The sequence below is a fragment of the Sturnus vulgaris genome, chromosome 22 (assembly GCF_052056855.1).
Source record: "Sturnus vulgaris isolate bStuVul1 chromosome 22, bStuVul1.hap1, whole genome shotgun sequence".
NCBI classification, from domain to species: Eukaryota; Metazoa; Chordata; class Aves; order Passeriformes; family Sturnidae; genus Sturnus; species Sturnus vulgaris.
The window spans coordinates 2088869-2109367 of record NC_142264.1 but is presented as its reverse complement, the minus strand read 5'-3'; the positions used below and the strand labels follow the sequence as shown (position 1 = coordinate 2109367).

General features: G+C 56.6%; 2 protein-coding genes and 1 long non-coding RNA gene across 4 annotated transcripts; 2 read left to right on the top strand and 1 right to left on the bottom strand.

The window, feature by feature from the left end:
• Nucleotides 1–438: 438 nt before the first annotated feature.
• CUTA (cutA divalent cation tolerance homolog) lies at nt 439–9628 on the top strand. 2 transcript variants are annotated; one of them, XM_014880121.2, is made up of 6 exons: nt 439–579; nt 3180–3328; nt 6027–6086; nt 7220–7265; nt 7521–7570; nt 8036–9628. In XM_014880121.2, the coding sequence occupies exons 1-6, from the start codon at nt 499–501 to the stop codon at nt 8136–8138; spliced, it is 489 nt and encodes a 162-aa protein (XP_014735607.1). In that variant the 5' UTR covers nt 439–498; the 3' UTR covers nt 8139–9628. The 2 variants fall into 2 exon arrangements, with proteins under 2 accessions (XP_014735607.1, XP_088033453.1); XM_088177327.1 differs by lacking the exon at nt 6027–6086 and having other exon boundaries at nt 446–579.
• On the bottom strand, nt 8966–15601 carry PHF19 (PHD finger protein 19). The gene is made up of 14 exons (XM_014880011.2): nt 14911–15601; nt 14558–14639; nt 14360–14455; nt 14165–14265; nt 13897–14045; nt 13566–13661; nt 13258–13326; nt 12736–12856; nt 12293–12360; nt 12040–12210; nt 11892–11961; nt 11578–11663; nt 11374–11469; nt 8966–11059 (listed from the first exon to the last, which is right to left on the bottom strand). Exons 1-14 carry the CDS (start codon nt 15088–15090, stop codon nt 10711–10713), a joined length of 1734 nt encoding a protein of 577 aa, XP_014735497.2. The 5' UTR covers nt 15091–15601; the 3' UTR covers nt 8966–10710.
• Nucleotides 15602–16372: 771 nt separating this feature from the next.
• Nucleotides 16373–20268, top strand: LOC148221409 (uncharacterized). Its single transcript, XR_015808082.1, has 2 exons — nt 16373–18374; nt 18711–20268. It is a non-coding gene; the product is annotated as an uncharacterized LOC148221409 (long non-coding RNA).
• Nucleotides 20269–20499: the final 231 nt, after the last annotated feature.

The following is a 20499-nucleotide window of genomic DNA, read 5'->3' as shown; positions in this document are numbered from 1 at the left end:
TGTCCCGCGCCCTTTACAGCAGATTTTGGGTACAAACACCACGCCAGGACTTTATACCCAAAGAGCCCCAACCAGATGAAATCTGAGAAAATAAGTTTTATAGACAAGGAAAGCAAAGGTTTTATCGCCAAAGCAAAGGTGATAAATGGCGTCAGCGCGTCTCAGAGCACCGGCACCGAACTGGGAGGGTCCCAGTGCTGGTACTGGAGGGACAGCCCGGAACTCCCAGCAGATGCTGGTGCGGGCAGCACCCCATGTCTGAGCCCACTTTTGGGGTGCCAGTTCCCGATATTTGTCCCCCCAGCTCTGCAGGTCAGGCAGGTGCACAGGCTGCGGGTGGCAGCGGGGACACCGCGCTGTCCCTTGTCCCGCAGCGGGCGGGCACCAGCGGGGAGGAAGGAGAGGAGGAGGAGGAGGAGGAGTAGAAGGAGGGGGAGGAGGAGTCAGTGCCGCCTGTCCAGGCAGCGCTCCCGGCTCGGGCAGAGCAGGTGAAGGGCCATGGAGGGGCTGAGCCAGCGCTGCCCGCTGCCCCCCGCCGCCCAGGGCTGCCCCCGGCCCGGCCGCGGCACCGTGCTGCTGGTGAGTGCGAGCTCGGGACTGCGGCGGGCACGGGGAGGGGTGGGAACGGAGATGGGATGGGGATGGACACGGGGATGGGATGGGGACATGGCTGGGATGGACATGGGACTGGATGGACACAGGGTTAGGATGGACGCAGGGCTGGGATGGACACAGGGCTGGGATGGGGATGGGACTGGGATGGACACGGGGCTGGGATGGAGATGGACACAGGAATGGGATGGACACGGGGATAGGATGAGGATGGACACGGGGATAGGATGGACACGGGACTGGGATGAGGATGGACACAGGGATAGGATGGACACAGGGATAGGATGGACACGGGACTGGGATGAGGATGGACACAGGGATAGGATGGACACAGGGCTGGGATGGGGATGGACACAGGGATAGGATGGACACAGGGCTGGGATGGGGATGGACACAGGAATGGGATGGACACGGGGATAGGATGAGGATGGACACAGGGATAGGATGGACACAGGGCTGGGATGGGGATGCAGGACACAGGACACTCCCTGAGGAGCACAGCAGACACCAACCCACACCAAGCAACCATGGAAATACCTGTCTGTACCTTTGTTAGCAAACCTCCCTCCAAAGCCATCGTGCAGGAGGGGTGCACTGCCTGGATCTGCTGGGAGAAAAGCAAATTTTCGAGTTTTCTTACACTCAGCATCACCACAAGTTGTCTTCAGGTGGTGTCGTTCAGTTGGGGTTTTTTAACAGAATCTCATCAAAACTAGGCAAAAAGTCTTGGCATGGTGATTCTAAACCTAAGGTTGGTTTTAGTTCACCAAAGCCAAAAGAAATGTTGCAGAAACCTCAGTCTCTGCACTAAACGGGCATTTTGCTGCTTGATGCTTTTCAGTGAAGTCCTTAAATCCTCACAGGGGTGTTTGCAGTTTGGTTCACTTCAGTATTTTGGCAATCATGAGTTTATCAGGCAGGAATCCTGACGTCTCACTCCTCTTTTGTACCATCTTTTGGCTAATACAAGTATTCTGGAAAGAAAAAGGGGGGAAATCTTCCTTTTCATAAAAAAAGGGGGAGGAAAACCAGAAAAAAAACCAAGATAGAGTTAATGTTTGTACCAATATTCAATCACAAGTGATCCTGGGGATTTCCTCATCACATGCACGAACATCTTACAAGAAGATTAATGATCAGCAGACTGAACAGGTTGGATGTTTGTTTTTTTTTTTTCCTGAGCAAGGAGCATGATTACATTTTAATCTGGAAAAATAGGTACACCAGCACATCTCTGTTTGGCTTGTAAGTCACTGAGTAGCTTCTGGGATTTGTTGTATAATGTTTGTTAAATGGCTTAGTGGGAACAAAAGAGCGCAGAAGGAGCTCTAAAAATTATGATGAGAAGTCTCGTGGTAACAAAGAATATTTCCTCAAATGGATTGGGAAAGAGGAGACAAGCAATACAGCACATCAGTCATTTTCCAAATGGGAAGGAACTCCTGGCTTTGTGGTGGCAAGAGTGATTTTTAATTCCATTTTAAAAAATAATTTTTTTTTTAAAATGAGAGATTTTTACATTAGTGCTGTAATGGCAGGTTTTTCACAGGACAAATGAGGGTGGAAATAGTGGGGAAAAAGGAACATATTCTTAGTCTTCTAAGCATTTTTAAAAATCACTGTAGCTGAATCAGAGCCAGATGCTGTTTCTATCAAAAACAAAACAAAAGACAAAGGGAAAGCACTGCAGCCCAGAATGGCACCATCCTTCAGCTGCTCCTCAGCACTCCAAATTAACCTCCCCATTTCCACAGCATCCCCACTGGGATCGTGATATATTTTTGGGAGGCTGTTGATGGCTTGTGAGCACAAACAGCAGAGAAGGGGCTTGCCAGGAATAGCAGCTCCTGCCCAGCAAACCCCACTTGTTGCTGCTGCTGTGCCAGGCCGAGGGCAGAGCTTTGGTGTTCGTGCAGATCTGGGCTGGGCACACTGAGATTTCTGTGCTCCACAGAATTCACTGTGATTTTAGCAGCAGATAATTCAGATGAGATTAATTCCAAACTTGTTTTGAAGCCAGGCTGTGAGGCTGCAGCGTGGTCTGGGTGGGAGAGCACAATAACCTGGCAGGGCAGGATGGAAATTCCCCAGGGAGGCAGAGGGTCCCGTGCCCCCATTTCTCGGAGGGATGGACACACCTCAGCCCTGGCACACGGCTAAAGGATGGCTACAGACATGTCCTGAGCAGGACAGATGTGCTGGGTGTGGGAGCCATTCCCTTCTTGCTCTTTTTTGCACTACAAACCAAGACATTCCATGTCTTACCTCCTTTCTTCAGAAAAACCAGTCCTGGCTGCTGTGGTTGGGTCTGTAACCCCTGTTAGTCTGGGCACTCCTGGGCTGATCCAGCCTCAGACCTGCCCCTCTCCTGCCCTGAGCACCAGATTGGTCCTTTTGGAGGGGAATTAATCCCCCTAGGAGCAGGTTCTCACCTTAATTCAATCCAATTTAATTAAGTTGCCGGTTCCTGCAATGTTGAGAGAAGCCCCTCAAGGCACGGGCAATGTGAATTCTGTTCTCCCAAGTGCAGCATTTCACCTCCCATCACCCCTGGTGTTGTCTCCGAGGTGCTGACCCTGCTGGTGCTGATGTACCCCCTGCTCCAGGGCCTGGCTCTGCACCTGCACTCTGCTGTCACTGGCAGCTACATCCCAGGGACACACTCCATTGCCTTCATCAACTGCCTCAACGAGCAGATCGCCAGGGACATCGCCAGGTACGGCCACATTCCCTGCCTTCAGGGCTTCCAAAGCCGCAATAAAGCTGAATATCTCCTTGTCCTGCTGTACTTTGCATTTCCAGGGGGGTGAGGCCCTGGCACAGGGTGCCCAGAGCAGCTCCAGCTGCCCCTGGATCCCTGGAAGTGTCCAAGGCCAGGTTGGATGGGGTTTAGAGCACCCTGGGATTGTGGAAGGTGTTCCTGCTCATGGCAGAGAGTGGAGGGACATAAAATTTCAGTTCCCTCCCAGCCCAAACCCAAGCTGTGCTCCTTTCCACTGACTCTGTATCACACCCCCTTGCCAAGAGCTGCTCTGCCCCAAGGAAAGCTGACATTTGCCTCTGAAGTCAATGCCACGGTAACAGCAATAATTCTCTGTTTATTTCACTGCCTTGCATTTTCAAGACCCATTTTCATGACCCGGAATTTCTGGGTTCTCAGATGGATTAAACTCCAGCTTGATGTTCTCTGATCTGCCACAGTCTTCATTCCTCTCTGGAACAACACAGACAACAAAATGCCAGGAGGGATATTTATAGAGAGGGAAAAAGCACAGTGCTCTGACTGAAAATAAAGGAAGCATCAAAGGGGTCCACAACAAACATTCGTGAGGTGCCACTCTGCTCACCAGGCAAACTTCAGGGAATGAGGGCTTTCCCTCGATTTTCTCCTTCTCCTATTTTAATATATGAGATACTCTGCATGATATTTGCATGCAGAGTTTTTTTTCCTGTCAGTCCCTGACTCAATGGATGTTCTGTTCAAAGAACTGAACCCGTGTTGACTGGGGAAGTGTTTATGATGGACCGTGAAGTTTCCTGCAACACCTCCTGCGCTGTTTTCCTGCTGCCCTGCTGCTGCCAAAACCCCTCCATCTCCAGCAAAATGCTCCCAAACATGTTCAGGAACTGACAGGCTACTGAAAGGGAGTTTGTGTCATCTTAAATACTGCATCTGTATTAAGAAATTCAAATAGAATTATGTCTGCACTGCTCGATGTCTCCTAAAAAAAAAAAAAGGAGCGACTGTACCTGGTGAAAAGAGCCTCAGTTCCTGAAAATGCCTCATCCCAACAGCTTTGCAAATGCTTTCCACTCTTTGTTCCTCATCTTGCAGGGAAGGGAGAGGAGATAAATCACTCCCCCTCGCTGAGATATGTCTACTTTGGTTGTGGTTTTACTGGTGGAGTAATTATTCCTTTGTTCTGGAATTGGGAGCAATGAGGTTGCAGGGGATGACACACGGCTTCTACACTCATTTCCCCCCATTCCTTTTTCCTGTGCTGTTGTATTTATTCTTCCTTTGCACTGCTCAGTGGAGCACTCACTCAGATCAGCCTGCAAGGAAATTTTCCACTGATTTAAGCAAAGGGGGTTCAAGCTTTTGCAGGTAGAATTCAGCATGTCAAGACCTTCTTGCCTGTCCTGGGAGGAGCTGACGCCCTTGGCTGAGTGCTGTGGCCACTGCACCTCACCCAACTTGCCCAGCACCCCACCAGTCCCCACTGCCACCTTAGATTTGTGCTTATCATTTCCTTTGCCTTTCTGCTTATTAATATTTAATCTGTCTCACTTCAGGGCCCAGAGTGAGGCACAGACAAAGAAACACACAGTTAAGTGCCCAACCCAAAGCTATCATGCATTATGCAGACATTTTCCACAGGTCACATTCAGCTCTTTACAATGTTCTCTGTTCCCCTGGTGGCCTCTCGCTGCTGCTCAGCTTGCTGGGACAAAGTTCAGGATCTCAATTTATTGAGACAGAGCACCAAAACCAAAAGGTTCCTGTGCTAAAGGGACTTGCAAGTTGCAGGCAGCAAATCCAAACTGATTTATGCCATGTGTGACACGACAGGCACAGCAGGGGTGGCTCTGCTCGTGCTGCTGCACTCTGTTGGTCTAAAGATTAACTCAAGATGCTCCACGAGCATTAAATGCCTGGAACTGCCTACACATGGTGAGAGCAAACAAGCCTGAGCCTCCTGGGCTGCTTCTCCTCTCCAGCCATGGTCCCCCCCAAGCCAAAGGTGGGGTCACTGGTGCCCTGCCTGAAGGGACTGCTGCCACCTCCATGAGAAGGGCCAGGCACTGCTCTGCTCACAAAACACAACATGTGCCCCTTTTCTTCTGAAAATCCTCCCTGAGATTGCTTCAGTGCTCTGTAATCACTGAAGTGTCACTTCACCCTGAGCAGCTCTGCAATAACAAACCAGCCCACAACTCATGGAGGCAGCCAGAGGGAAGGAATTTATCTGGGCTTCAGATTTCTAGGACATTTTGGGTTGGAAAACCTTGATGTTGTTAATTTTAAATGCTGCACATTTGGGAGGAAGGGGCACAGCTGGACAGTGGCAGACAAACCCCTCCCCATCCTTCCCTGGGTTCTTGTGGTCCCACGGTTCAGTCCCACAGCCAGAGGGGCACAGGGCTGGCACTGGGCAGGATCCTCCAGGCCAGGAGCAGCACCCAAAATCCCCCCTCAGCACAGGGCCCTGCCAGGAGGGCTTGGTCTGAAGTATCTCCAGCCAAAGTTCACCTTTGCCTCTGTTTTCTCAGGGTAATAAGTAACCCAAAATTCCATGTCTCCAATGTCAAAGCTGCTGCTGCCAGTCCTGGGGCAGCACAAGGGACTGTCCCCGAGGCTGGGGGTGAGCACTGAGCTGGGCTGGCACTGACTGCCCTCCTGTCTCCCCCAGGGCCATCATGGATAAGAAACTGGCTGCCTACGTGAACATCCTGCCCAAGAGCTCGGCCTTGTGAGTGGGGCTGGATATTCCCCAAGGGAGGAGGCAAACCTGGGCTCTGCAGGGAGGGAAGGAGGGCATGGACACAGGCCTCAGTTTCCAGAAGGCTGCTGGGTCTGTTTGTTGTTGCAGATGATGGGGATGAGTCTCACCGTGCTCAGGGCTTATTGAGGAGTGCAGATGCTCTGACTGCCCATGGGGATCATTCATTTATTGGTTACTTGGCTACACAGACATCCAGCAATTTCGGGTTGATGGTCCTGAGGACATGGTGCCTGTTATTAGAGGCTCTAAAATGCAGCCAATATAGAGACCAGAAAAGGCCTTTACGAAATTAAGCAGCTTTTTCAGGCAGGAAGAACATCAGGTTTGACCTTGGAACAGGCCCAGCCCTGCTCTGCAGGTGTCCTCAGCTGTCCATGCAAAGGGACTGCACTTGTTACAGAGCTTCAAGAGCAAAGCCCCAAACCAGCTTTTCCTCACAGAAACACCCTGGCAGGAGTGAGGAGCAGATCCCACCACAGCTTCCCTCAGGAGGTGCTCCCTGCAACCCCGTATCCAGCAATGCCCTTCTTCCCCTTATCCATCATTTCCTACAAACCCCGGGAGCAGGAGCAGAGCTGCTCCTGCCCAGCCCTGGCAGCTCCAGCTGGATTCTGCTCCGTGCCCCGCTCAGGAGACGCCTCCGAGCCCTCCTCGAGCAGGAGCCCTGCAGGCAGATGAGATCAGGACGGGCTCCTGGCAGCAGAAATGTTTTGAAAGGTCACATCTGACTCATGAGAAGTGCAGCTCCTCTCCTGCAGGGAAAGAGAGGAAGAAAGCTCAGCCTCCCAGCCACCATCCCTGCAGAGCGTGGCCACCACCACGGGACACCCCCGTCCCAGAGAATTTGTCCTGCCAGTCCCCCTGGGTAAATTCTCTGGAGGAGGCTCTGGTCCATAATCTGCACCCCATAATAATAAGCACCCCATAATCTGGGGTGCTCACTCGTGTGCTCAGCAGTTTTGGGGCCAGCAATGCTTCTTGAGCCACTTTGTAAAGAAATGGCCACGTGCAAAAAGCACCAAGCAGGGAAAATAACCCGAGGGTTGGCATGGCTGCAGCCAGAGCTGGATTTGCTGATGCTGCTTTTCTTTTAAATCCAGGTATTTCTGGAAAGGAGAACTGGAAGAATCCACTGAAATACTTCTGGTGAGTGGTCATTCCCTACATGACAAAAATCCCTGTTGCAGACAGCCCCAGCTGACAGGGGCTGCAGGGAGGTTTGGGGACGGTGGCACCAACCTGCTGGGTTTGGGAACATCCCCCAGGGAAGCTGAGGGAGTTGGAAAGAGCTCCTGTCACACCCCTGGCTGTGCTGGGTGGGGACCATGGAACTGCACATCAGGGTCCCTCCATCCCTTCACATCTCCCTTGGGGTTTGTTTTGGTTTTTTACTCTCCACAGTTGGTGAAAACAAGGACGTCCAAAATAGGAGAATTGTCCAACTACGTCAGGTGAGTCTCTGGCCCCACAGGAGCACTGGGTGTCCCATCCAAGGTAGGCTGTCACCTCCTGCTCCAGCTTTGGGAGTTCCTTGAGCCCCATCCCACCCAGGGGGGTTAAGTGCTCCTGCTGTATCTTACAAGCCAGAAAAAAAACAGAGATGGCATCAGCAAAAAGGAAAAGGTGTCAGGAATATCAACTGCTGGGCTTCACCCAGCTCTCCATGCTGGATTCGAGGAGGGATTCTCCTCCTCACACAGGTTATTATTCCCTGACAGGATTTCCTGCATTTCCCGAGGGGGGAGCACACTCAGCTTTGGGCCAGGCCCCCGGCAGTGTGTGGTAAAGGCCGGACTCAAAGCGGAATTCCCACGTGGCAGAAAGAAGCTGCGGGTGCTTTGAAGTGCGGGAGGGCGCGGGGCAGGGCTGGGGCTGGAGCTCACTCCGCTCCTCCGCCGCGCCTGTTTCCACTTTAGATCCATCCATCCCTTTGAAATCCCCGAGATCATCAGCCTGCCCATCGACCAAGGAAACCCTCTCTACCTCAAGTGGATAGACGAGAACGTCCCCCGGCACTGAGGAGCGCTGAGTGCGGCTCGTTTTTGGGGAGACCGGGACCCTGCAGCTTTTACCTTCTCGGGTTTGCTGTGACACAGGAGCTTGGGATTGGGAAACTTCCCCTCCCTGGCCTGTCCCGGGAGCTGTGAGCAGCCCGGAGCCGCTGCTGGGGAAGGGCTGCCTGCCCCAAAAGCTGCGGGTGAGGATACGCGGAGATGGCTCCTGTCAGGACACTCTGTCAGCAGCGAATTCCAGCTGGGAGCCGTGGCCTGGCAGCCCCTGCAGTGCCCATGTGTCCCCACAGGCAGCCCTGAAGCCGTCCTGTCCCCGCATCCCGCCCCGCCCTGCCCGGAGGCTGCAGGATGTGACACCCTGCCCCTGCCGGCAGCTGCTGGAGCCCTGCGGAATCCAAGGAAGCAGAAAACAGCAGCAAACGCCGCAAGGATTCAGCAGGAGCCGCGAGCAGCAGGGTCTGGCCTGTCACAGAGAGCTGGGGAACATCCACAGCCAGCTCAGGGAACACAAGTGCCAGCAGGACCACGAGTCCTGCATCCCTACCCCCACCTGAGCCTTTCTACCCAGCCAAGCTGAACCTTGTAAAAAGATCCTTATGTTCATGGTTTCTAGGGTGTAACTTCTGGTTTTTGTGTTATTTATGTGACTGGGAAGGGAATAAACAGGAGCGTTTCTTACCTGGGCAGAGTCTCGTGGTCTCAGCTGGGCAGGAGCCAAGGCCTGTCCTGGGCTTGCCCACCCCAGCTGGCACAGAACACAACCCAGCAGCACCAGCTGCCCGTGGTGGGCACTGGGCATCCCAACTCAATAATCCTCACACTACAAAAGAACAGTGATGTTGAAAAAAACCCCACTTTTTAATTGTACATCAGACATATTAATTACAACTTGGGTATAACGAGAGTTGCTTACAAGCAGCAACCTGAACTCAGAAATCAGAAGGTGCACAGAGTTGTTATAATCTCTATTACAGCGAATGCAAAATATACTCTGCAACAAAAATACTTTTAAAGGCTCCACATTCAATTCTCTGCAAGAAGCCAGGAGAGGAGAGGGGACAGAGAGGGAGCAGAGAGGAGCCAGGGCCACATCCTGTGGGTGCTTCCACAAGTGTGATGTCCATTGGCACATCCCACAGGCATTACCCTGCTCAGCCCTGGCACAGCTCTTGGCAGCCCCTTGGAAGGGCTCCATAGGCACTAAGAAAGGGAAAATATTTGAAGTGATCCTTCAAGGACAAAGCTAAGGCAGGACAGGGAGTTCTCCAGCTGCTGGACCCCTCCCTGCCAGGGATGGAGGGGATCTGGCAGCATCTCTCCCAAAAGGACAAGGACACTCTGCTCCAAATGAGATCCCACAAGCACAGGTAGGACAGGACAGGGTCTGCTGCTGGACAGGACCCCACAGCCCAGCATGGCCCACCCTCCATCCCATGGGATGGCCAGGGTGGGATGGGGGAGAGATGAGGGGCACATTAAAAATATCTCTCTCTCTCTCTCTAAAAGAAAAAAAATCTAACACATCTATCTGATATTGGAATCTTTTTTAAAAACTGCTCTGCTCCTGCCCAAGCTGGCAGTATTGCTTTGTTAAAGGAGGGGGCTGCTCCTCCTCTCCTGCAGACAAATCAAGCCCAGTGCTCACAAACATCACCACGAGAGAGGCACAGCCAGGAGGTCACAGGGATGGCCACAGGGACCCTGGTACAGCCCCTGCCCCCTGCCCCCACTGTCCTCTTCAGCCTTTTTTGGTTTGTCTGCTGGTTTGGCACATTTGGGATGAAGATTCCTGTAGAAACAAAGGCCTTGGGCTCCAGTCTGTGAAGTGTCCATGGTGGTTTTAAGGCAAAGGAGGATTTTTTGGATAATTTCTTCCAAGATCATGATTGTCAGAACAGGGAAATGAAGCTGGTGCAGCACCACAAACAGTCCACGTTGTGGGGTGAGAGCACATCTGCCCCATGGCTGCAACAGCCACGTGTGGACTGGTTTGGGGGCATTTTCCTCTCATATAAAACAAACCACATTCCTTTAATGAATTGATTCGTAATCTTCTTCTTCAGGATGAGGTGGAAAACCCCAAGAGCTGTCCCCAGTTTCCCATGGGCACCATGGGATGAGCTGTGGGAGCCCAGGGATGAGGAGGGGTTCGTGTTTTGGCAGCAGGACCCCCTCGAGGCTGCTCAGTCAGGCTGGGACACCGGGATGAGCCGAGCTGTGCCAGGCACAGGCCGAGGTCCCTCTGTGTGAGCAGGGTGTGGGGTGCCCCCCAAGCAGCTGCTCCAGCTGTGCCAGGGGGACTCTTCTGGAAGGGCCAGACCCCGTCACTGCTCTGACCAGCACCGGGCTCCATCACTGCATAAACACAGCCAAGGAACTAAAAATTGTTAACATTAAAAAAAACAAGAGTGTCGGGGCTTCGGGTTCCATTCCTGGCAGCACTGCCGGCCTGGGCGCTGCCTCCACCCGCCGAGATTGCCGGGGGGAGGCACCAGCACCTCTCCTGTGCCTCACGGGCTTCCCCAGCAGCCCCAGCTCCTCTGCTTTGGCTCCGGGAGAGGTTTTGGGGCTGGCGGGGCTCAGTAAGGGGTGGTGCCTTCCCACTCCACCAGGTACTGCACCTTCCCCTCCAGCGTCACCCGCCGTGCCAGCACCTGGTACTTCTCCCCGCACACCAGCCGGCCCGCGGCCCCGAAGTAGCTGCTGATGGAGGATTTGAGGTGGGACAGCGAGGAATCGTCCTCGCTGATGCTCTCGAAGGTGTGGCTGTCGATGCCGTCGTCGGGGCGGTCGGGGCCGGCCGTCGCCTCGCTGCCCTCCGGGGTGGTGGCGACCGGGCGCCCGCCCAGCTCGCCCCCTCTCCTCTTGGCCCCCGAGGCGTAGGCTGGCACTGCCAGTTTGCGCTTGCGGCTGCCCACGGTCCTGCGGCTGCCGGGGAGGGCACAGGGCAGGAGTGAGGGCAGCACCCAAAAAGTGTCGCTCCCCCCCCCCCCCCGCCCACCCTCGTTCCCCGTGCTGGCTTCTGCAGGGAGCACGCCGGGAATTTGGGGGAGCCCAGCAAGGACCGACGGCTCCGATCCTGCACACCCAGCAAGTGCCACTCTGGGACCCCCAGGCCGTTTTGGGACACACGGAGGAAAAGCTCCCCAGGGTGGGACATGAAGAGGGGAGACACAGGCCCTCGCCCCCCTGGCCATGCCACCAGGACCCCTCCAGAAGGGGGCAAGGGGCACAGTCCTCACCTGGACTCGTAGGAAAGGCTCGTGGTGGCCGAGCCTGAGGTGCTGGTGGCATCTGTGGAGTCCACATCCGATAGGAAAGTCTGTCCTGAGCTGGCACTGTGGACGGGATAGGGTGGGATGGGACAGGCTGGGATGCAGCATCACCCCCAGCCTGGCACAGGCAGCAGCCCTGGCCCCCCACACCCCTGCTCCAGCTGCACGGACCTTTTCAGGCTCTGGATCTCATCCAGCGTGAAGTCGAAGATGCTGGCCAGGTGATGGTTGGTGCTCCAGGCCGAGGTGAAGTCACTCTGTCACAAAAACAAGCTCACCCCTCACTGCCTGGCACAGGGGTGCTGCCCACACCTGGCACCGGCACCCTGCGCCCTGGGCCGGGCATTCATCACTCCCCAGAGCTCCCCAGGAGCTCTCCCTGCCCGCAGGAATGGGGAAAACTTTCGGGCAGCCCCAGGGCTGGGCAGTGCCCCGCGGCTGCCAAATCCTGGCTGGCTGCAGAGAGGAGGGGGCGAAGGACTCACGCTGGGAATGGCATCCTCCAGCAGGAACTTGGCTCTCTTGCGCCGCGCTCGCCGCTTCTGCTGCTGGAGGCTGCAAACAGGGCGTGAGGGGGGCGCGGGCAGGGGAGGGGGCTGCTGCGGGAATGGCCGGGGAAAAGGGGACACTCACCTGTCCTTATGGGCATATTTGCTTTTTCCTCCTTTCTTCAGCTCACAGGAGCTGCTCTCGCCCTCGCCGGGGGCTTTCTCCGGCAGAACCTTGCTGGGGGGGTTCGGGGGGACGCGGATCCGCAGGCGGAAGATGCATTTCTTCTTTTTGATCTCCTTCCCACACAGAAACCTGGGCGGCAGAGGGGAGGGACAGCCCTCAGCCAGGCTGGCACGGGGACATCCTGCATCCCACCCTACGGCCCGGGACTCACCTGCTTTTGTAGCTGTTGAGGGCGTTCAGGAGGTGGGGGCCGCGCTCGGAGATGGGGGTGCCCGTGAGCTGCGGGACAGGGGGGCAGGCAGGGCTCAGTGCCCGCTGTGGTTATGCAAAATCCAAACAGACGGGGGAACCCGAACTCCGGCTTTCGGCTCCTGCCCGAGCTCGGGGAGGGAGGGAGGGAGCCAAGACCTGGCAGAGCCAGCCGGGTCTGGCACTGCCACCCTCGGGGAGCTGCCCAGTCCTGCCCCGGGGACAGTTTCCAACACGCCTTGGTGTGAGTGCATCTCCCAGCTCTAGCTCCCATTGGGAAAGGTGTCAGGACACTCCAACAAGGGAAATCCCAGCACAGAGGAAGGGGTTTAAGCTCCATGCCGAGTGCTGCACAAGCTGGGGTTACATTTCTCACTCCAGCCCAAGCCCGGGGTGTGTTTGTACCTTCCCGAGCTGCAGAGGGTCCCAGTGGTGGTTCACGAAGGCCAAGATCTCCTCGAAGTCAAAGTATTTCTTCTTGCTCTGCACACCCAGGTTGTAGAGGGCCAGATGAACGATGTCCACCCTGCAGCAAAGAGGGGCATGGGGTCAGCAGCCCTGGCAGGATGGTGCCACCACCATGCCCTTGCTCTGCCAGTGCCACCACAGCTCCCAGGTCCTCCCAAACCCACCACTGGAACCTTCCCACGCTACACAGGGGGAGCAACTCAGCCCAGAGTGTATCCCAGCAGATGCCACAGCCAGGACAGCATCCCTGGAGCTTTGGGGAGAAGTGGGACACTGCCTGCAGCTGGGGGAAACCAAACACACAATCCTAGAACGCTTTGTGGTGGAAGAGGGGCTTAAAAATCATCCCTGCTAGACCAGGTTGCTCCAAGCCCCGTCCAGCCTGGTTTGAACACTTCCAGGGATGGTGTCCCAGAGCCACCTGGGCACATTCCAAAGCAGGCAGAGCCCATTTCTCACCATCTCAAGGGCAGGCGCTTGATGTATTCTGGTCCCTGGTTGCATACAGAGCAGAAAAACACATAGAACCTGGAAAACATCAGGGGAAATGCTGGGAGTGAGGATCATCCTACAGCCATGCAGGGCCCAGGATGGGCCAGGTGGGACAGTGCCAACGGTGACAGCAAGGCTGGGAGGAGTGGGGACTCTATGGGACAGGGCCACTGATCCATGTCAGTGACAGAAGGATCAGGGAGGGACACACAGCTGGGATGTGTCCATGAGTCCCCCCTGGGGAGGCGTCTCAGCAAAGCCCAGAGGGGTCATACCGGTCTCCAAACATCATGGGGTCGCTGAGGCACTGGGTACAGGCTTCGTGGAACCACTGCCGGCAGCGGTAGCACTGCAGCATCTTCAGGTACCACCTGGGCGGGGACAGGAGGTGACAGTGAGGGCAGCGTGTGGCAGCCACTGCCCCAGTTCCCCCCAGACACAGACACCCCAGGCAGAGAGAGAAATCTGTCCCTCACTGGGGTTTCTGGTGCAAGCACAGACCCAGACAGCAGAGGCAGCACGGGGAGCAAAGGCACGACATCCCCGCCCTGATCCCATCTTCCTTCTCCCCACAAAACCCATCGTGACACTCGGGCAGGCCCTTACTCTCCGGGGCCCCCGCAGTAGCAGTAGCACTGCTGCTGGTTGGTGCGGTGTGGAGAATCCCACTCCAGCAGCTCGGGGTTGTAGGACAGCACCATCTTCACGGCTTGCAGCGTCCTGGCAATGGCTCCTTTCTTCAGGGCACCGCCTTTCTGTGGGAGAGACATGGACAGGGTCAGCGCAGCCACCCGGGCACAGCCACCACGTCCTGGCCCGCTGTGCCAGGGACGGGCAGCACAAGGAGCCGGGAGCCCGGGGCAGCCCCACTCACCCGCACGGCCAGGGCGAAAATGCAGCGGCGGCAGAACCACGGCGTCCCCAGCGGGCCCTCGCCGCCACTCGCCACCGGGATGTGGCACTGCTGGTGATAACCTGCGGGAGGGCACGGCATCAGCGTGCCCGGGGGGGCACGGCAGAGACCGGGGGTGGGCACGGCAGAGGCCCGGGGTGCGACACCCACACTCACCCAGCCCGCACTTCCCGCAGATGAGGATTTCGTTCCTGGGGCCCGACTTCTTCCCCAGGCAGATGCTGCACTTGGGCTCCTCCCCCGGGACACCGGCTGTGGGACGAGGGTGACAGAGGTGGCACAGCCGCGTCCCCGTGCTGCCGGGGAGAGTCCCACAGCATGGCAGCGGGGAAGGGAGGCTGGGGCAACACTCACCATGCTGAATGTCCTTCCAGAGGACCCAGTACTTGGAGTTGTCCTCAAACGTGACGAGGCAGCTCTGCTTGGAGCCGCTCACCTGCCAGAAGAGAGCAGGAAGAACGGTGGAGAGTCAGCTCCCATTCCCAGCACTTCCCTGTTTTCCTCGGTGCCTCATCCTGTGTCTCGGGGCTGCGGGCAGTCAGGTTTGGGGCGTGACAGCCCGGGGCAGGATGTCAACCCAAAACGCCATGCTACCCAAAGAGACATGGCAGCCCAGGCCAACACCCCCTGAGCAAAGGAATGGCACCGGCTCCGCTGGCACTGGCACCACTGCGGGCTCTCCCGTTCCCTGGGGGTGCCCACGTTACCCTCTTGATCTTGCCGAGGTAGTAGAGCCCGTCTGTCCATCGGCACAGCACGTACTGCCCCTCGCTCAGCCGGACCATCAGCTCCCGGCAGCCGCTGCCCCTCCGCGCCGAGCCCTGCTGGGCGCGCCCGGCGGCCGCGTACACATCCCGGATCAGCGGGCTCAGCTCCGTGCTCTCCATCAGCAGAGCCTGCAGGGGACACACACGCTGTCACCTCCCGGCACAGCCGGGCACAGCATCCCTGAGCGTTTTCCCTGGGAGAACCGAGGCTGGAGGTGGTTCAGCCCCACCAGCAGGGGCTCAGGACACTGCAGAACAGAGCCGATGGTTCCTTTCCACGAAATCCAGGGAGCAGCCAAAACTTTTGCTACTGGTGAACAAGAGGGAATTAACCCCCGAGAGGCTCCCACAGCACCGGGACACGCCACACGTCCGCATGGTTCAGTTTTGGGAAGGGGTACATAAGGAATAAAAGCTTTAAATTGACTGCGATTTTAAAATCATAATTTCCGCGCAGTTTTGTGGGCTCCCAAACCACCGGGACTGCTGCAGAAGTAGGGATGTGCCAGCACCACCCACAGCGAGCGAACCCGGGCCGCCAAATGTCACCGCCACGAGGTTTGGGGTGCAGGAGGCAAAGAAATCACCCACAGCAGAGCTGCGATCCCGATGGACACCACAGAAACGCCTTGAAAGGGACTTTTCCCCCCTTGGGGCTCCCGTCACGGCCACACATGTGGCCTCACGGCACCACGCGTGTCTTGGCGCCGCGGATCGCCCCCTCTGCCCGGCCCCTGCCATCCACGAGGATTCTCCCGCTCGCCGAGAGCCCCGGGACGGGCAGAGCGATGGCACTCACGGCAAAACCCGGCGCTCACGAGCCGCGACACGTCCCGACAGCGGCGCCCGCCGGGTCCCCGCGTGGGAGCGCGTCCGCTCCGCGCCCCCGGGGCTCCCGCACATCCCCGCGCTTCCCTCCGCTCCCCCCCGCCGCTCCCTGCCCGGGGGCTCCCGCAGCTCCGCGCTCTCTCCCCGGCCCCCCGGACACGCGTGGGAGCGCCCACGCCTCTCCCGTGCCGGTCAGCGGGGCCGGAGCTCCCGGCCCTGTGCCCCGGTCCCGGTGGCACCTGCCGGGGGTGGCCGCGGGCAGCCCCGAGCGCGGCCGCGGCCCCGCCGCCATTGGCTCATTCAAAGGCGGCCGCGGCGCCGTCTGTCTGTCCGTCCGTCCGCCCGCCCGTCCGCCCGTCCCGCCCGCTGTCCCCGGAGCGCGGGGCCGGGGCCGCCCTTACCGCGGTGCCCCCGGGGCGCTCAGCGGGCGCTCGGGGCGCGGGCCCGGGGGGCTGCGGGGCGCGGCGGGGGCCGGGCGCGGGGCGCCATCTTCCCGCGCTTCCCCCGCGCTCCCGCCGGCATTGACGTCCCGGTTATGCAATTAGCGGGGCCGCCCCCGCCGCCTCCCACGGGTCCGGTCCCACCGCAGCGCAGCGCATCCCCGCGGCACCCACCGGCACCGCACGGGCCGGACCGGCACGGCACGGCAGCCAGCGGCACCGGGGGAACCCGCACGGACCGAACCGGACCGGACTGGTATCGACCCATTGGCGTGACACGGACCGGCAGCCACCGGACTGGCACCGACCCACCCGCAGCGACCGATTGGCATGGATAGGAACCGACCGGACCGGACGGGCGGGGCACATCCCGGCTCGGTACATCCCGGCTCGGCCCTGCCCGGTGCTCCGGAGAGCGCAGGCGGCATCCCCGGGGCCAGGACGGGGCACGCAGGGTCTGCCACGCACCCACCGCCCGTGGAGAGGCACCGCCACCCTCTGCCACACGCGGGACCTCCCGCCTGTCCCCTCCGAGCCAGGAAAGGGCTTCCCCCGGTGCCCCGGGTGGGATGCGGGAGGGGTGGGATGCGGGCAGTGCCTGCGAGCATTGTCCCGGCAGGGAACGACCTGTGCTCGCCGGGATTCCTGGAAGCAGGAGCAGCCTTTTCAGCCTTTCTCTGAATCTCACAGAGAAAATCAATCGCTGTAAAAATGCTTCTGTCTGTGCCAAGAAGAAATGTGTAGGATTTGCTGTTTGTTGGAAAGCGATCCTGAAAAAGCAATGTTTTCCAGGCTGCTCGGGCCATAGCAGAGCTGATTCCCAGTGCCGGGTCAGGGCCAAGCGCGAGCAGAGTCCGTACGGCTTTTCCTGCCCGTGATGGATGAGCTCCTGCAGCACCAGGAGCCGGGGCTCAGAACATACGTGCAACAAAGCTTGGGCTGCAAGTGAGCAGCTCCCGGGGGCCAGGGGTGAGCGGCCCGGCACGGGCTGAGCCTCCCTTCCAACACCCGCCACTTGGGAATCGTTTATTTCATCAAACTTTCCCATTAAACATTGGTGTCAGAGTGCTCCGTGTGATGCTGCACCTGCGGAGGGGACAGGAAAGGAGATTGGTGTGCCATGTGTGTGCCCTGTGTGCCCTGTGTGCCATGTGTGTGCCCTGTGTGCCATGTGTGTGCCCTGTGTGCCATGTGTGAGCCATGTGTGTGCCATGTGTGCCACGCCGTGCCACATCCCTACCCAGCCCCGGGCCCCAGCTCCCCGTGAGTCACACCGGGATAAGTGTGACTCACCTCAGGACTAAAATAAAAATAACTCCTGCCCACAGCCCTCGGAGAAACCCCGCTCCTCTCTCCGTGCCTTGGGGCCGCTGCGTTTGCCCCAAATGGCAGGGATTGCTGCAGTCCCGGGACAGCGTTCGTGTCGCAGCCTGTCCCCGAGGGGACCGGGGCAGCAGCACCCTCCTCCCGGCCCCGTGGTTGATGTTTGCAGCGTGCTGGTTGCTCGCCGCAGGAATGCGGATGGTGTGACACGGAAATCAAGCTCTGGATCGAGCTCACCGGGGGTGTACGCGGGGAGAACCGGACTGAAACCTTTCCACACCGACAAAGAGCACGGGAACACTGCGCTGGGACAAAAGTCTCAAACTAAAATGAAAAAAACAAAAAACAGAATTTGAGATGTATCCTATATTTTCTAACCGAAATGAAGCAGAATAATTACAGCAACATAAACCAGATTTATCTCTGGTTTCTTTGCAGGTGCTTCTGTCACAGCATCCAGCAGAGCCTGGCGTCAGATCGCACTGCAGGGCGCTGCCGGGTGCTGCCCTTCTCCTCCTCTTCCTCATCTTCCTTTCTCCTTCTCTTTTTCCCTCTCTTCATCCTCCTCTTCCTCCTCTGCACACCCATCTATCTATCCCCTGCATCTCTTTGTCCCATCTTGGTGGGATGGTGGCCCCTGGCAGGTGCTGGAGCGGGGCTGTGACAGCAGCTGGAGCAGCTGGGCGCTGGTTTGGCACCCAAGGCTGCCCTGCTCTCTGTGCTGGGACAGGGCAGGAGTACCCGGCCCTTAAATCAGATTATTCTGTAAGCGAGGGAAGAGAAATGAACGAGAGCCCCCAAATCGGTGCAAAGGTGAGGGCAGCAACCCCACACCCTCCAGCACAGGCTCCCGGCCCCTTCCCCGCTATGAAATTCCCAAACAAAACCAGCTTCTGCAGAAGGGTTTGAATGAAGTCCCGAGTAGTTAACTACTCTAAACTCCCTTTTTTTTTTTTTTCCTTAAAAACTTTTAATTGCTCGCCCTCACCCTGCACTTGCTGGTGCTTTCCTGCTCGCACCAGGATGGAGCAGGGGCTGGATCAGAGCCTGCGGAGGGAGAGCAGCTCCCAGCGCTGCCTCCCTGCTTTGAAAACTGCCCAGAAATCGTTGCAGCCTCTTTTCACAGTGTTTTTCTTTCTTTGAAAACAGGAGTGGGAGGAGGGGTTGGATGTTGGCGTGTAGCCTTGGAGACCGAAGCCGAGGAATATTGAATGGAAACCCAAACACGGAGCTCCAGGCCTGGCGTGGAGATGGGATCTGCAGGAGCGGCTCTCGCTGGCCCCGAGCCTCCCGGGGCTGGGCGACCCAGCCGGGCTCCCGAGAGCCACATCCAGCCGGAGGAGCGGCCACTCCTCGGTCACTTCATCCCTGACAAGAGAAGCGGCTCCCAAAAGTTGCTCATTCCTCCTCTCTTCCCTTTTTTCTGAACCACCTCTCCACTGAACCCCCCCAGACTGACCAACACCATCAGCTCAAACCACCGTGTGCAAGGCTTGAGTTCTTTCCCTGTCCTGAGCAAGGGCTTATAAGCCAAAGATTTGCTTGGTTTTTTTTTTTTTTCAGCTTCTTTAGTCCATTAAAAAACCCTTTTTTTCCTTTTTTTTTCTCCCTCCAAATCTTGTCCTTGATTATTTCAGACCATAGCTGTAGGAGCATTTTGACTTTTTGCCAACCTGGCCGTTAAACACAGAGCAAACGCTGCTGATTGAACTCCCTCAAATTCTACGTGATTTTTTCCTGCATCCTTTGGTTTGATCTGGACCAAAAAAAAAAAAAAAAAAAAAGCTGATTTGCTGGATCAGAGAGCTCTCGATATCGCCCCGATTCCAGCTCCTTTCAGTGTCAGCCACTTCCTTCTCGAGACACTTTTGCGGCTGAAGGTGCGGGAGATGAAAACGAGATGAAAATGAGGAGCCCTTTCCAGGAGGAGCCGGGCAGGGAGCGGAGCCTCACGCCTGGAAAGCGGCTCCGTGGATTCCTCCAGCTCCGGCCGAGCCTGGCAGGGACAGCCCGAGCTCCTGGAGCCTTCCCAGGGATGGAAATGCCCTCGGAAGAGAGCCTTGGGTCCGAGGGGTGCCTGCCATCACCATCGGAGCAGCTCAGGCTGAGGTTCGGCTGCTTTTTGCCAGCTGTGCCTTGGAAAGGAGGAGCGCTGGGCATTGGGTTTCGTGTCTGTTTATTTAGCATGGATTTGATCCATATCCGTCTTTTTTTTTTTTTTTTTTTTAAACTGAGCTCTCTCTGTGGGCTCTATTGAGGAGCCTGGAAGTGCTCTCCCAGCTAGGCAGGTTTGAGGGAAGTGGCCAGAGATGTTCTGGGCATTTCTGCAGCTCCTGAGCACAGCTCTTTCCTTCCCCAGAAAGAAAGGAAGAAAAAAGCAAGGAAGGAAAGTGCAGCACAGCTCAGCTCTTTCTATAACAAACAAACAAAATCATCACATCTCCAAGCTGCTCAATTCCCTTTCTGACAGCAAAAATAACACCAAGCCTTTCTTAAGTTAGTCAGCTTTATTTAGGAAATAAATAAAATCATAAGAAAATAAGAATGATTATAATAAATACAGCGCTTGTCAAAGTGATACAGACAGCATAAACATAATATATTCAGGTAAATTATTCCAGTGTGGTGACAGAGGATGGCACATTGCTAGAAAAATCACTTTCTGTCCCTGAAAGAACATTTGAAAGATGGAATAGAGGAAAAGACACACAGAATATCCAGTTCATTCCCAAACAAACTTTGATAAATATTTGTTTATGAGGTGGATGTTTTTGGAATGTGATGCTTTATCACAACTAATTATTTTAAAGGCTGCCAAGACAGAAGTGAAGAGATTTTGCCCACATCCAGACAGTCTCAAGCTTGTCTTGCTTATAAAAAAAATTTATCAATTCCTTCCCTCTATTAGAAAACCCAAAAAGAATAAAACCATTTCTAG

Excerpts from the sequence above, each read along its gene's own strand:
- CUTA (XM_014880121.2), top strand. The coding sequence starts at position 499 with ATGGAGGGGCTGAGCCAGCGCTGCCCGCTGCCCCCCGCCGCCCAGGGC. Across the intron at positions 3,329-6,026 it reads ATCGCCAGGGACATCGCCAG|GGCCATCATGGATAAGAAAC; the intron begins GTACGGCCACAT and ends TGTCTCCCCCAG. Across the intron at positions 7,571-8,035 it reads GAATTGTCCAACTACGTCAG|ATCCATCCATCCCTTTGAAA; the intron begins GTGAGTCTCTGG and ends TTTCCACTTTAG.
- PHF19 (XM_014880011.2), bottom strand. The coding sequence starts at position 15,090 with ATGGAGAGCACGGAGCTGAGCCCGCTGATCCGGGATGTGTACGCGGCC. Across the intron at positions 14,046-14,164 it reads TTTTCGCCCTGGCCGTGCGG|AAAGGCGGTGCCCTGAAGAA; the intron begins GTGAGTGGGGCT and ends TCTCTCCCACAG. Across the intron at positions 11,664-11,891 it reads TGGAGGATGCCATTCCCAGC|AGTGACTTCACCTCGGCCTG; the intron begins GTGAGTCCTTCG and ends TTTTTGTGACAG.